Below are 15,949 nucleotides of genomic sequence, written 5' to 3' on the forward strand. Positions count from 1 at the left end.
GCAGTTAGAGTGTGGGCCTTCAGACCAAAGGATCATGGGTTTGATTCCTGGTCAAGGGCATGTCCCTGGGTTGCAGGTTCAGTCCCCAGTCAGGGTCTTGCAGGAAGCAACCAATCAATGTCTCTCTCACATTGATCTCTTTCTCCCTCCCTCCCTCTCTTCCACTCTATCTAAAAAATCAATGGAAAAATATCCTTGGGTGAGGATTAAAGAAAAAAATAATAACAAAATAAATTTAAAAACAGAAAATTTAAAAAATAATAATAAAATTTAAAAATGCCTATCTTTGGGAATAGATAAAATCCTATACTACCTTTTAATTTTAGAACATCACAAAACAGTAATGAAAATTTTTCACCTAAAAGATAAGAATACTTTGGATGATGACAGCAATATTCAAGAGCTAAGGTTTTTTTACCTTGCCTATTCTTATTTGTTTTAGACTAATTCGGTTTCTAGAAATCTGATCTACATATTTGTCACTGTAATAACTATTTTCATTTCATATGCAAATATGCCCTTGTTTCCTGTTAAAAGTTCTCTGAGTATACAATAACCTCAGAGTCCTAATTCTGGGTACCAACAAAACAAAAGTGCTGCTAACCCAGATGATCTGATTTTTTTACACCTCTTTCTTCTGAGTCTGAAATGCAGAACTTCTAAGGACATAAAATAGCTACTGTTTCTCCCCTTGGATACAAAATATTATACAAAGAATAACTGACACAAAGACTACACAGGCCAAAGGGACAGCTGCCAGATACAGACATTAAGTCACAAAAAGAAACAAACACATAAGAAACTTGAGAAAGGATTTGAAGCAATCAATTTTTCCTCCTGAGGAATTCATTTTTAAGGCAAACATCTATCTTCAATACTCAAGCTCAGGCATCTCCTCTTTTGGGAAGCTGCCCCTCAGGGACCACTCACCCCCTGCTGGATTAACTGCCTCTCTTAATGTGCTCCCACACAGCCCACATACTCCTACATGAGAATCACCTCAACGTGTTGAATTTATTTCACCCCCACCCTCTAGAATTTAAAATCCTTAAGAGAGAAACCATGTTTGTTCTTCTTTGTATGAACACAGTAGATGATCGATAACTATTTGTGGAATGAGGTGAATGAACACCTGCTGTGCACTGTCGCTCTCACTGGAGACCTGTTCTGCACTGGCTAATTATACTTATGTACTAGCGTGTCACCTATGGTGCCCAGACCATAGCAGCAGGGGTGCACTCACAGAGCAAGGAAAGCAAGCAGCAAAGATAACAACCCTTCGCATCCATCATTCTACCAATCCACATCCTACTTACAAAGGAAGCTATGAGAAGCCTCAAACCAGAAAGGAATGCAAGATGCATCCAGAGCAAAGGTGGCATATAGACCTCAAAAGGAGAGGAGGCAGGACAATGGTAGATTTTAAAATCTTCTGTCCCTTACCTTGGAAATTGAGTAGGAGGTAGCAGGGCAGCTAAGGAGTAGAATGGGAGTAACAGGGGTTTCAGTAGATAGAGAGAGCTCAGCAAAGAAGAGACAGGAAGGCATTTGGAAATCTAAGTCATCTGACAATTTGGCTAAGCCTGCCAACAGGCAGCAGAACCTGAAACCTGGCAGGAAGTCTGTCAGGTATAATACCAGGCCCAATTCTAGCAATTAGAGAACCAGGCATGTTACCAGAAGAGTCTCAGGAAAAGACTAAGGTAGAAATCCAGTTAATAGACCCAGGGTAGAATCTTGGAAACAATGCAAAGTCCTATTACCTAAATTAAAACCAAAAGGGAGGTGCCAACAGATAACAAGGAGGATTTGATGCTTCAGAATGTATTAAACCTGCTTAAATAGCTACTATCCCTGCTCCCAAAGTGAAACAGAAATCTGGCCATACCATAAAAATATGAATATTTAAAAAGATGTACATACAAAGTGATTGATGCATGCTAAAATCTGCAGCTTGCTGCTCTAGGCTTCAGATGGTACTCAGCCACGGATAGGGGCCAAGTTAATAAGTGGTGATTAAAAGGACCTTGTTGAGAAATGGTAGTTTTGAAGACCAATATAGGCCTGATATAACATCACCCAGTTTAAAGGTCCTAGTCTCTTAAAATTGGAAAGCCTTTGAAGGTCTCCTATTGAACCTCTCAAGCAACACAGCAGTCCCCTCCTACACACCTTCCAGGAGGAGGCAGTGTATAACAATGGTTAGCACATGCAGGTTTTGGAGCCAGAGTTGAATCCCATCTCTACTACCTATTTGTTGTTTCCTCATCTACATTTTTAACCTCTCCAGGCCTCAGTTTCCTATCTGAATACAAAACAGAAATAAGATTTCCCATCTCAAAGTATTGACATCAAAATAAAATGACTAAGTAAAATGCCCAATCAATGTTCATCATTCTTATTAGCTTACCACTGCTTAAATGCTTCCAGTGAAAGGGATCTTACTATTCCTCAAAGCAACCTACAACACATATTTAAAGGAAAAAAAAGGCCAAGTTTTCAGTTAAAATTTTTCCAAAAGCCATACGTCTGTAGCCCCAGTGGAACATAGAACTAGATAGAACTAGAAAAGTCAGCTGTGGAAGGAGCCTCAACTGCTTTCTCCATTGATTCTGACTGGTTTGGACCAAATGCCAAAATACTGTGTAAAAGGCAAGAGAAAAGAAAATAACATTGGCCTGCTTGCTCACTGTTCTCTGGTTAGAGGCATCCTTTAGTATGCAAGGAAAGACAAAACAAAAAACACTTTCTAAATAGTTTCCTTCGGTACCATCAACTTCTAGTCCTACCATAGATATTTTTTTTCCCCAAAGCACTGTAAGAATATATTCCTCAAATTCATATAAATATGAAATACATTTCAAAAGTGCTCAAAGTACACTTTATTTGGCAAAATACTTTAGTTGTGTTTAATTTTATTGTTTTGTGACCATAAAAAAGAATATAAGTATTCATTTGTTCATAGAGTGAATTGTGACAACTTTTGTTTTTGTTCTTTCTTTATTATTTATTTATTTATTTTGGTACATGCCCCTAGCAGGAACCGAACCCCGGACTCTCTGGTACGCAGGCCAATGCTCCAACTGCTGAGCCAAACCGGCCAGGGCTGTTCTTTTTTTTTTTTTTAATCCTCACCCAAGGAATTTTGTTCAGATAGAGTGGGAGGGAGAGAGAAAGAGAAACATAGATGTGAAAGGGACACATCAAGCGCCTGCCACCCGCACAACCCAACCAGGGCCGGGGACAAACTGCAACCGAGGTACATGCCCTTAGCGGAAACCGAACCCAGGTCTCTCTGGACCGCAGGCCGACGCTCAAACCACTGAGCCAAACCGGCCAGAGCTGTTCTTTTTTTAATTTATTTTTTATTGATTTGAGAGAGAAAGACAACATTTTGTTGTTCCACTTATTTATGCATTTACTGATTATTTCTTGTATGCACCCTGACCAGGGATCGAACCTGAAACCTTGGTGTATTGGAATGATGCTCTAACTAACTGAGCTACCCAGCCAGGGCCAGGACAACTCTTGTTAACGAAAGCATGAAAACACCAAAAATTCTATACTGAGTAGTTGGTACCATTCTAAGGACATGGAATGAATGCAAAGAGCTATTTCTCCTTTAAAGTTTTGGCCTTGCTAGAACTTTAAATGCCCCAATGTATGCCAACCAATGTGAAACACGCTTTGTTCCATACACTTTGTTCAGAAAAGCCTAGAATGTAGCAAGTACTCAGACTCAATGGACAGCTCTCCAGTATAACCTGTTTCAAAGATCCCTCTGACTAAGTTTTAATCCTGGGCCTATTTCCACCCACCACCCAACATATTATCAAGTGTCTCTTCCATGGCCCAGCCACTCTGACTAACAAATTTTAAACTATTTTAAAAATGGACATAAACAAGACACTAGAGAGGTAAATCTGCTAAAATTCATATATGCAGGGTGTATCTACAATGCACTCCAAACAAAAAATAATCCATTTTCAAAGTAGCCATTTTGGATTATCTGAGCTTCCCCATTCATTAGCCTGATAAAGATTTACTGTACTCAAATAAGTGGATATGAATGTTATTGGTACTAGCCATATTAAGATTTAAACTCCTATGTAGTCAAAATGTTTTATCAAACTCATTTCTAATTAATTTAAATAAAAAAGGTGTCTGCCTGGCTGGTGTAGCTCAGTGGGTTGAGCATCATCCCATGCACTATGAGCTCACCATCTCAGTTCCTAGTCAGGGCACATGCCTGGGTTTCAGGCTCAATCACCAGTAAGCGGCATGCAGGAGGCAGCCAATAGATGTTTCTATCTAAAAATCAATTTAAAAAAAGAAAAAGGCACCCTGGCTGGTTTGGCTCAGCAGTTGGGAGTGTCGGCCTGTGGACCAGGGAGTCCTGGGTTCAGTTCCTGCTAGGCCTAGCGGTTAGGAGCACATACCAAAAAAAAAAAAAATTTTTTTAAGTTTTTATTTTTTTTTATTTTTTTATTTTATTTTTTATCCTCATTCGAGGACATTTTTCCATTTTTTTGTACAGACAGAGTGGGAGGGAGAGAGAGGAAGAGAGAGAGAGGGAAACGTCGATGTGAAAGGGACACATCGAGTGGCTGCCACCCGCACAACCAACCAGGGCCGGGGACAAACTGCAACCAAGGTACGTGCCCTTAGCGGGAAGGAACCCGGGTGTCTCCGGACCGCAGGCGGACGCTCTAACTGCTGAGCCAAACCAGCCAGGGCTTTTTTAAAGTTTTTTAAAAAAGGTTCTTTCTTCCTATTACAACAAATACTACCAATATTATTTTGGTTTAAATAAAGAGCCAGGTCCTGATTATAGGTTATTTACACGAACTATACACAGACTTGTAAACCAACAGGGAAAAGAGGCCAATTTTCTGTGTAAAATTTTTTTTTAAATAGAATAATTTCTTTTTTTGAAAGTGGGGGCCCTGAGGTACCTCAGTTGGTTAGAGCACAAGGTTGCAGGTTCAATCCCCAGTAGGGTACATATGAGAATCAACCAATGAATGCATAAATAAGTAAAATGACATATTTATGTTTTTCTTTCTCTCTCTCTCTCAAAAATATCAGTCAATAAATGTTCAAATGTAAAAGCTCCCCAATTTTAGATACCTGAAAAGGTTATGTGGGTGTGGGGGATGAGTGAAAGATGAAAAGCTCAACGTGTATTTTTATTCCATTATCCAATTTTGAGAACACAGTTGAAAATGTTATATTGGGCATCTTCTTTCAACACCAAATGCCTTATTTTAGAGACACTTATTTTTAAAATGTTTAAACTTTGTATTATGTTATTTCTACAATCAGAAGAAAAATGGCCCTTTTTCTTTTTAAGTACTGTGTGCTGTTTACAATCACTGAAGGTAAAGATTTTCAGTATCTTAGTTGTAAAGCCACAACCTCTTTGTCACTTCCCTTACACGGTTCCAGATAACACCCAACCCCCAAATCACTCAGCAAAACAAAAACAAAATCGAAGAACCTAAAGCAGTGAAAAAGATCTCTCTTCCTCTTGTAATACTTAAAGTTGTTTCTATCCTCTGTGAAATCATATAATTGCCTTTATACATATAAAATGTTATTTCTGACAATAAATGAATAGTGAAATCCACTTAAAAGGAATAATTTGGATGCCCACCCTCAATTTTTTATAAAATGTAATTTTCATCAACAAAAGCCAAACAAACGGTGACTTTAAGAGTAATAGCATCAAAATACGAGACATCGTAGATCCAAAAACCTGGAAGTTTCTTTGAATGTTTTTGCTCATCTCTCACTAACACAGGAAAATGATCATACTATGCTTGATATCAAATTTGTTATCCACCCAATTTAAACCACTTATATGGTTGTCACGGTAAGAGAACCTCATGACATTAAGGAAAATGAAAACCACACAGGGCGAGGAGCCACAGAGGTGCCGCGACCCCAAAGACACAAGGCACTGGGCTTAGAGACAGAAACGCCACACGAAACCATTCCCCTGCCTGACAAGGAGATTTGACAGCAGCAGCAGCACCACCCCCGCCCCTTACAACAGCCTGTCCTGTCCAGAAAGGCTGGCGAAGGCACCCAGTACAGGCACAGGGTACCCAGTTCCAAGTCAAGTTACAAGTTTGAAAGACCCAGGTTCTGTACACACCTTCCCTGGGTAGGGAAGACCAACAAAGATGCATAAATCAACTCGGTGAAAACATACGGCGTGCACCCACAGCCCTCGCCCCACTCCTGATACCGAGCGCTGGAGAGCTCGCCGAGGTCCCGGCTCCGGTGGGAGGCCCGTCACACCCACCCGGGCGTGCTGCAGAGGGCTCGGCCCAGGCCGAGGAGCAGGAGCACAGGGGACTCATTCCGGGTGGGTGCAGATGCAAAGATGCATCCCAGCCCTGGCCGGTTTGGCTCAGCGGTTAGAGCGTCGGCCTTCGGTCCAGAGAAAGACGCCTCCCAGCACCTCACCCGCACAGGGGCGCGGGATACTGCGCAGGACCGGGGCGAAAAGCACCGCGAAGAGCAGTCAGCACGGCCATGCACACCCCTCACCTGGCAGAAGCACCTCTGCGCCGCCGTCTCCGGGGGCTGCTGCCCGCCGTGGCCCGAGCGGAGCAGCCACACCGCGCCCAGGAGGCCGATCAGGAAGCCCCAGCGGCAGCCCATAGCCACTCTAGCCGCTCGTCGCCGGGCGCCTGGGAGAACCAGGCACTCCGGAGCAGGCCGTGCGTCCGCAGATGAAGCCCGCGCCGGCCGGCCCCCACCGGCGCCCCACCTCCCGGCCGCCTCCCAGGCCCGCCCTCGGCTCTCCGGCCTCTCAGCGGCCGCCACTTCCTCGCCGAGCCTGCGGACGTGCCGAGACGCCCGCGCCAGCCGTCCGGGGCCTCGGGCCGGTTTCCTTCCTCGCGCGTGAGGCTGACGAACGAACCCGCTTCCCGGATCCGCCCGCCCGGCCTCCGCGCGCGCCCCCGCCCGGAGACACAGCCCGCCCGCCCGCGCGCAGCCTCCGCGCCGCTGTCAGGTTCCTTCTCTCTCGGAGCGCGACAGCAAGAACCGGCCGGGTCTCCCCGCAGGGCCCCGCCCCACCGCGCGCGCTCCGGGCCAATCCTACTGTATCTGAAGGCGAGGAAATCGAACCGTACGGAATACGTGTCCCCAGTGTCGCAAGCAGTCTTCTCAAGCTGAAAGGGATGTTAGTGATCATCTAGACCCAGAGCTGTATATGTATTTAGATTTTCTCGTAGTCACATCAAAAGAGCAAAAGGAAACAGGTGACTTTAATGTTAATAATTTATTTTACTCAATATGTGCAACATAGTTTTAAATATTCTCAATATTAATTTATTCATAAAATATTTAGCATTTTTCTTTTTACCCTTGAAATCTGGTGTGTATTTTATACGAACGAGCCATATGTCATAGTCAAATGTGACTGTGCATGGGACTGCGAAGGTAGAGACTACCCTCGCAGTGTATAAGAGAAAATAGGCCCAGGAAGGCGAGATGGTGTGAGCCAGGACTGACAGTGGGTGGTGGGCAGACCCAGGTCCTGTGCTTTCCAGCCACGGGATTCATCTAGCAGCCTTTTGTTGTTTTTAGGGTGAAACTGGAAGGCTTCCCAACAACTTACACATTAAAAGTCCAGGTATTTCAAATTATCTTTTTTTTCCTGCTAAGTCTTTTTTTTTAAAGCCATCGTTTAACGAAGTAGCTTAGGATATGGTAGGCCCCAAATAGGTATTACTTCTGTTTTCTATCTGAGAAAAATAGGCATGTAAAGTTTATGTACATTAGTCAAAATCACATGGTATGGTAAAGGTGAGAGTCACATTTAGATATTTCTTACTTAAACCTCATATACCCTATGCTCTGTCCATCACTGCCAAGCAGACTGACATGCAGTTAAAAAGTCATCAACCATCTGTGAGCCTGGGGGCTTCAGAAACTCTCTAATATCTACAATATGCCACATGTAGGTACATATTAGTACAATCTCCTTCTTTACTTGGAAGGTTCTTTTTCATTACACATGTATACAGATCTTCCTTATCCCCCTAGGGCCAGACCCAGCCCAAACTCCTATGTGGTCTTCCTGGTTTCCCCCTCACCCAGTTTCAGTCTCTAAATGAATTTCAATTCAACAAATTGACTCTATGCCAGGCTGAGCTTGACATTAGACATAGAAAAATGTACAAGGCCCAGTTTCTGCATGTGGAAGGACATCCCATAGAACTTACTATGTAATCGTTTATGAAATTTTCTACTTCATATTTCTGCCACTGAACTGTAATCTCTTTAAACTCCTTAAGCCAGGATTATGACTCAAACATGCCTGGTGACACCCAGAGATTTTAACAAGGAGCTTCTCTGCACATATTTGTAAAATGAATGAATGTTTTTCATGTGGCCACAGTATCAATATCTGAAGATTAGGCCATCAAAATAAGAGACACGCCCTGGCCGGTTTGGCTCAGCGGTTAGAGCATCAGCCTGCGGTCCTGAGAGACCTGGGTTCGATTCCCGCTACGGGCACATACCCCGGTTGCAGTTTGTCCCTGGCCCCCTGGTTGGGTCGTGCGGGTGGTAGCCTCTCAATGTGTCTCTTTCATGTCGATGTTTCTCTCTCTCTCTCTCTCCCACTCTATCTGAACAAAAAAAAATGAAAAAATGTCCTCAGATGAGGATAAAAAAATAATAGTAAAATTTTAAAAAATGAGAGACACAATATGAAAAAGGAACTAAAAGAATAAAGACTAAAATTGCAGAAGGAAGAATCTGAACATGAATCAGCTCTGGGTTTCACCGTGATGCAATAGCTTGTAATTTAGAAAAGTTTAAAAGTGGCATTGTTCCCAGGATGAAAACTCTATTCCATAAGACTCAAACTCTTCCGCAGCAAATTTCTAACAAATTTATAATCAGAAACAATCATCATATAAGACATCTTTTTTTACTTTGTTGTCTTTTTTAGCTTTATTGAGATATACTCAACAAATAAAATTATAAGTTCTTTAAAGTGTACATGATTTAATATACAGAGATATCATAAAAAGATTCCCCTCGTTGAAGTAATTAACACAGCCATCATCTCACATAATTCAACCTTTCCCCTGCCTTGATGAGAGCATTTAAGTTCAACTGTCTTAGCAAATTTCAGTGACACAATACAGTGTTATCAATTATAGTCACATGTTATACATTAGATCCTCATACCTTATTCATCTTATGATGGAAAGTTGGTACCCTTTTACCAACCTCTCCCTATTTCCCCCACCCCTTAGCCTCTGGCAACCACTTTTCTACTCTCTGTTTCTATGAGTTCTACTTTTTAAAATTATTATTCCACATATAATGATGCCATGCAGTGTTTGTCTTTCTCTGGCTTATTGACTTAGTGTATTGCTCTCAACTTCCACCCATTGTTGTAGCAAATGGCAAGGTTTCCTTCTTTCTCATGGCTGAATAATAGTCCATTGTATACGTATACCACAGCTTCTTTATCCATTTATCCATTTCCAGACACTTAGGCTGTTTCCATACTTTGGCAGTTGTGAACAATGTTGCAGTGAACACAGGGGGTGCAGATATCTCTTCGGGATCGTGATTAATGGATCTTACTTTATTTTCTTGATAATTATAATTTTTTCTTTCAGATTTATAAAAGATTTTAGCATGTACAAAATGCAGTTTATACATGCTATATAACTATAACTGACATTTCCCTGAGAAGCCTTTAAGTTGAACCTTTGTGTGAGCTTACTTCAACTGTGCCTGCTCTGGCAACCACCTCATCTTGCCTGTGTCAGAGCCCATGAAATAAATGACTAGTCATTCAATAACTATTGAAGGAACACCCAGAAGGTACATAGTTCAACCTTTTATTTCTCCAAGTCCAGCCTCCCATCTATCATAACTTTGCTGAACAACACTAAATCTGTCAGAAATGAACAAGGCTACAACTTTATTATTCTAATACCAGTCATTATAATAATAACATGACTTAGATTTAATTAACACAGCATTTCTTGATTGAATTCTGATTACTGTGCAAATAACATCTTTTTTTTTTTTTTTTTTTTTTTTTATGACCAAAGCCGGAAATAACTTGAAATGAGACGTGAAGGTTTCTGTGGGAAGCTTTCCAGTACCTAAGTATTTTTCTGGCATAGAATAGACTGGATGGAAATAATTTAAAGAAAAAAAGTTGGTCAAGGGAAAGGAATATTATGACACACAAGAGGGAGACAGGCTAAATAGAAATCTGAAAGTTGGGCGCTGACATTTGATTAGATATACTTATTTAAATAATAGTTATTAAATATAAATATACACATCATACATTGCTATACTTTTCTCTCAAGGTGCTTGAGATTATCTGAGTTGGGGAGACATGCCACCTAAGCTCTATCTTCACCTTCTTTATTTACAGAATATTCCTGAAAAAGCAAGCTATCTATATATAGTAACTGACTTCACTTCTGAACTTCCTATTCACACCTGAATCAACTGTGCCATCTGGTTTCCAACTCCAACCTCCTGAAACTGGTCTTTACTTCACCTATTGTCAACTCTAATGACCATTTTTTATGACATCATGAAATCTCTGCTGCACTTTGACAACAAGGGTTTCTCCCTCCTTCAATAAAACGTCTATGTGCCACACACTTCAGATTTTCCTTGTATTTCTCACTGACATTATTTCACCATCTCGTTCATTGGCTTTCCCCCAGCCCACATCTAAGATGGGCGTGTTCCCAGGGATTCTAGCCTTTGTTCAGTGCTCTTCTTCACCTACATTCTCCCCAGGAAAAACTTGCCTGATCTCATGTTTTTAAATACCTCCTGTGTGCTGATGACTCCCAAATCATTTTTCCAGTTCAGATAGCTCCCTTGAGCTTCAAAATCCACTTGCCTATTGGGCACACCCATCTGGTTTTCTCAGAGATGTGTGGACACACCACCATCCATATCTAGATACCTACAAGCAGGAAGCCACCCTCAGTTTTTCCCTCTCTTTCACCTCCCATGACCTATTACTAAACCAAGTTCTGCCAGTTCTGTCTTTTATTTATCCCTTCCTTTTCATCTTTACGACCAAGGACTTAGTTCTAGCCCTTATTGTTGCTCCCCTGCTTTACTGCCACATTTCCTTAACTAATCACCCAGCCTATAGGCTTAGACCCCTCAGAAAACAGCCTCCACACTAGCCTGTTTTCTCAAAACTGTAAATCTGACCATGTCACACCTCTTTTTAAAACTGGCAATGCTCATGATAGTCTAAGGAATAAAATGTAAGATTCTCAGCATGACATTCAAAGTCCCTGTGATCTGGCCTCACCTACTTCCAGCTTTTTCTCCTACACCTTTCTGACTACAAGGCAGTGACTGTTAACAATTTCCTATATAGACCCCATTTCCAGCCTCCACATCTTCGCTCACTCTGTGTCCTCTTCTAAAATGTTTTCTCCTTTGTCCCACATCCATCACCTTCACTTCACTTGGTTCCATTCCTCACCTTTACACTAAGTTCCATAAGGTCACATAATTGTGCTTACCACATGAAGTGAAATATATGTTTATGTATAGGTTTTCCCCATTCAGCAGATGGATAGGGAACTGGCCTTGGTAGTCTCAGGTTCTCCAGCACTTAGCACTATATTTATGCTTCACAGGATGACTTCCGAATGCATTAATGAATGTACAAATAAAGTAACTAATTAACAAACTGGAAAAGATAATAGCAGCATGAGATGGCACAGGGCCATGTGTGATTATGATTCAAACAAACTCTATAAACTTAGAGGCAAAGCCATCATTTTGGGCAGGAGCAAATGTGGATGGGGGAGAGGACACAATAGAATTGAAATTGACAGAGAAAATTCACAAACGGTATGAATGTGGTAAAACTGATGATGAAGCAAGGGCTCAACTACCAGTTGATTCATTAAAAATAAATAAGAGAAAGTTATCTAAAATTCATTTAGAAACTATTTTAAGATCAGGATTATTCAGTCAAGAAACAAAAGTGGCTACAAAGCCAGGGAATCTACTTAGCACAATTCCAGAAGAGGGGTGAGGGAGTTTCCAAGTGAAATAAAACAGGTGGATTGGGAGGTCCTTCCATGCTGAATATTAAGGCTCCTCCCCTGCCTCCAACAGAGCACCCATAAGGCTCAGCTCCAAAACTGCAGACCTTATGCTATATATGCCTGCTTTCTACTTACCCTATCAGGCTTGATCCCCTCTCTCCCACTCTAAAAGGAGATGGAGAATTCTTCTATGAATAAACAGTGCCATCAAAAACAACAAAACAGCTGATTCATTCCATTCATACACTCAAAAGTCTACTGCCTTTTTATTTGAGTGCCTCACTCTGTAACCAGAAGACCAAGGCTGGCCAGAATGTCAAGGAAAGCCTCCAATTTTGAAACTGAGAGACCAAAAGAAATAGGAAAAAAAAAGAAAAGAAAAGAAACTTTGAGGAAACAACAAGGAAAGAAAGGAAGACACAGAAAGCTGTAATCAATATTGTCAAAGATATAAGGACAGAGTTTTATAAAAAAGAACAATCAGAGAACATGAAAGAGTTCTTAGAAACTAAATATACGATAGCTAAAATAAAAAAAGTTTCAAGAGAAACTTCAGAAGAAACATGGAGGAAATCTAGATAGAAGAATAAAAAGAGAAGATAGAAATAGATGAGAAGACCCAGCTGGTGTGGCTCAGTGGTTGAGCATCGACCCATGCACCAAGAGGTTGCCGGTTCAATTCCCGGTCAGGGCACATGCCCAGGTTGTGGGCTGATCCCCAGTGGGGGGCATGCAGGAGGCGGCCGATAGATGTTCTCTCTCATCGATGTTTCTATCTCTCTCTCCCTCTCCTTTCCTTTCTCTCTAAAATCAATAAAGAAAAAAGAAAGAAATAGATGAGAAGAGATGGGGAAAAGTAGAGGATAAATTCAAAGAGAACAGTCGAATTAATAAGAGAGAACATGAGAACCGAGGGGAGAATAATCTTAGAGTTAAAGAACCAAAATTGAAAGATGGCTATCTAGATTGATAGGGCACACTGAGTACCAGTTCTGGGGATGGAAAATGACCCTAACAGAGATAAAACTTTCAGAAAGAGAAATAAAAAAACCCTGGTCCCTACAAAGAATTGAGAATCAGGCGCTGGCCAGTTTGGCTCAGCGGTTAGAGCATTGGCTCATGGACCTGAGAGTCCCGGGTTCGGTTCCCACTAAGGGCACATACCTCGGTTGCAGTTTGTCCATAGACCCAGTTGGGGTCGTGTGGGTGGCAACCAGTTGATGTGTCTCTCTCACATCGATGTCTCTCTCTCTCTTCCTCCCTCTCTCCCTCCTGCTCTATCATGAAAATGATTGCAAAAAACATCTTCGAGTGAGGATTAAAAAAATAATAAGAATTGAGAATCAGAAGGGTAACTTCAAAAGCATCAGGAGCTATAGGACAATAGAGGAAGGCTTCAAAATTTTGAAAGAATCCTATAGCCAGCCAAACTATTAGTCAAATATGAGATTAGAATTAAGATATTGTTAGATATGAAGAATAACGTACATCTTTAAATACTTTCCCAGGCCCTGGCCGGTGTGGCTCAGTTGGTTGGGTGTCATCCCATGCACCAAAAGGTTGTCAGTTCGATTCCCAGTCAGGGCACATGCCTGGGTTGTGGGCTCAACTCCCCAGAGAGGGCGTGCAGGAGGCAGCCCATCAATGTATTGCTCTCTCACATGGATGTTTCTCTCTCTCTCTCCCTTCCTGTCTCTGTAAAAATCCATTCAAAAAATCTAAATAAATAAATAAATCCTTTCTCAGAAATTACTGCAAGGATATGATCCAAACAACGGAGTAAACGAAAATGAGGAGACCTGGGTATCAGAAAAGCAAAGCTAGCACACAAGAGAAGAGCTAAAGAAGTTCTAGAAGAGAGCTGTGCAACAGCCCTGGACGGTTCAGATAGAGCAGGAAGACCGGGGGCCCCCAGAGGAGGCTGTCTGGGTGAAACACAGGACTGACTAGAGGGACACTTGATGGGACTGACTTTCTAAAAAACATTATTAAGAGGGACTTTACAATTGTATTGTAAAGTTGGGAAGAAAAGATTATTTAAAAACACAAAACTAAGCACATTTTTAAAATGAAGCAGCTTTTCATTCCAGGAAGTACAAAGCAGTTTTACAATAAAGCAACTTTAACTATCGTATATTGCTTGACTTACATCACTCCACAGTAAGATAAATACTGGACAGTGATTTAACCAAAACTTGTATATATTGAATGGAGGATGAAAGTAGGGAAAGTGGGGATCTGGGGTTATATAAGGATGCTAAATCTTTATCTTGCATATGGGAAAGTCAAAAGATAAATCCTAAAATTGATCTGTCAAGAAATAACAGCATAAGCATATTATTTAGAAATATGGAGGTAAATATAGAAAAAAAATGGAGGTAAATATAGAGAAAACATGTTTAGGAGTTGGGGAGCCTGGCCAGAGTGGCTCAGTTGGTTGAGCATCATCCTATGCATTGAAAGGTTGCCAGTTCTATTCCCGGTCAGGGCACACGGCTGGGTTGTGGGTGCAGAGAGCAACTGATCCATGTTTCTCTCTCACATTGATGTTTCTCCCCGCTCCACCCCACCTCCCCAGCTTCTTCTCTCTAAGCATGTCCTCAGGTGAGGATCAAAAAGAACTGGGAATGGGGCTCAGGGATAGAAGAGGGTGGTGCAATCGACTCTTTTTTAACCTAAGCCTTGTAACACCATTTTTTTTTTATAAAGAAACTATCTTTTGTATTACTTTAATTAAAGAAGAATATTTCCAAAAAGCCTAGAAATTTTTACTTCTATTCCTACCTCAATATCTTACTGCTTAGCCACAGACACATTTAATTAAGTGCATTCTGGTAGGTATTTGGAGGTAGATATTTGGGATGACAAATTTCTAAAGACTTGAGTGTTGTGGCTGATATGTGAGCAAAAGTAGTCGCTCCTTGCCTATTTGGAACTATTTCCCAGTTTCTCTCTAAAAAAATATCAGTTCCTGTCCAATTAGGTCTCTATCACTATATAACAAATTGCCACAAGAGTCAATGGCTTAAAACAACAAATGATTATTATCTCACAGATTTTGTGAACCAGCAATTCAGAAGCAGCTGAACTGGGTTATGAGACTCAGTTTCTAATGATGTTGCAATCAAAACTAGGGCTTCAGTCACCTAAACACTTGCGTTGGGCCAGAGGCTCTGCTTCCAAGAGGGCTCGCTCACATGGCTGCTGGCAGCAGGCCTCAGTCTCTTGCTGTTGTCCCTTGCCATGTAGGCCTCTCCATAGATCTGCTGGTGTGTCCTCATCACATGACAACTGACTTCCATGAGAGATCCAAGGGAGAATAAGGAGGAAGCCCCAAGGCCTCCAAGGCCTCTAGTCTCTAGTTGTATACCATCTTTTGCACTTTATTCTATTTGTCTAGAGCAGGTCACTAGATCTGGAGTGGGGGTGGAGGGTGGAGTCAGAATTAGGTTTCAGTTCTTTAAGTGGAAAATATAGAAAAATTTGTGTATATATTTTAAAACCACAACATCCATCAATGCTAAATTATAAGTAAATACAAGACTACTCTTAAATAATTTTTTGAGGATTTAAATCTATCTCATCACTGTTATGACATCCCTTTTAATGACCCCTTCCCCAAAACAAGCTAGTCCTACTTTCTCACATCTCTTCTTTTTCACTCTGTGATATTGTAACTTCCTTGAGTAGTGATGACATTTCTTAGTCTTTCTGTATCTCTGCTTACCTATCATGGTGTCAGACATACTCACATATTTCTTCATTCCAATATAAATATCTCCATCTTCTGGGGATACAATAATGAGCAAGAAATAGTCACAGTCTTTGTTTTGCTGGAACTTATAGTCTACTGG

The 15,949-nt window shown here is 41.3% G+C and overlaps 1 protein-coding gene across 1 annotated transcript in view; it reads right to left on the reverse strand.

The window, feature by feature from the left end:
• ERO1A (endoplasmic reticulum oxidoreductase 1 alpha) overlaps positions 1-6,897 on the reverse strand; it is a 47,688-nt gene extending 40,791 nt beyond the window's left edge. The window contains exon 1 of the mRNA XM_036263115.1: positions 6,559-6,897. Coding sequence (XP_036119008.1) covers positions 6,559-6,672 — 114 coding nt within the window. The 5' untranslated portion in view covers positions 6,673-6,897. The remainder of the gene's footprint in view (positions 1-6,558) is intronic.
• Between the last annotated feature and the right edge of the window lie 9,052 nt (positions 6,898-15,949).

Source organism: Molossus molossus, unplaced genomic scaffold, assembly GCF_014108415.1.
Source record: "Molossus molossus isolate mMolMol1 unplaced genomic scaffold, mMolMol1.p scaffold_m16_p_1, whole genome shotgun sequence".
Taxonomy (NCBI): domain Eukaryota; kingdom Metazoa; phylum Chordata; class Mammalia; order Chiroptera; family Molossidae; genus Molossus; species Molossus molossus.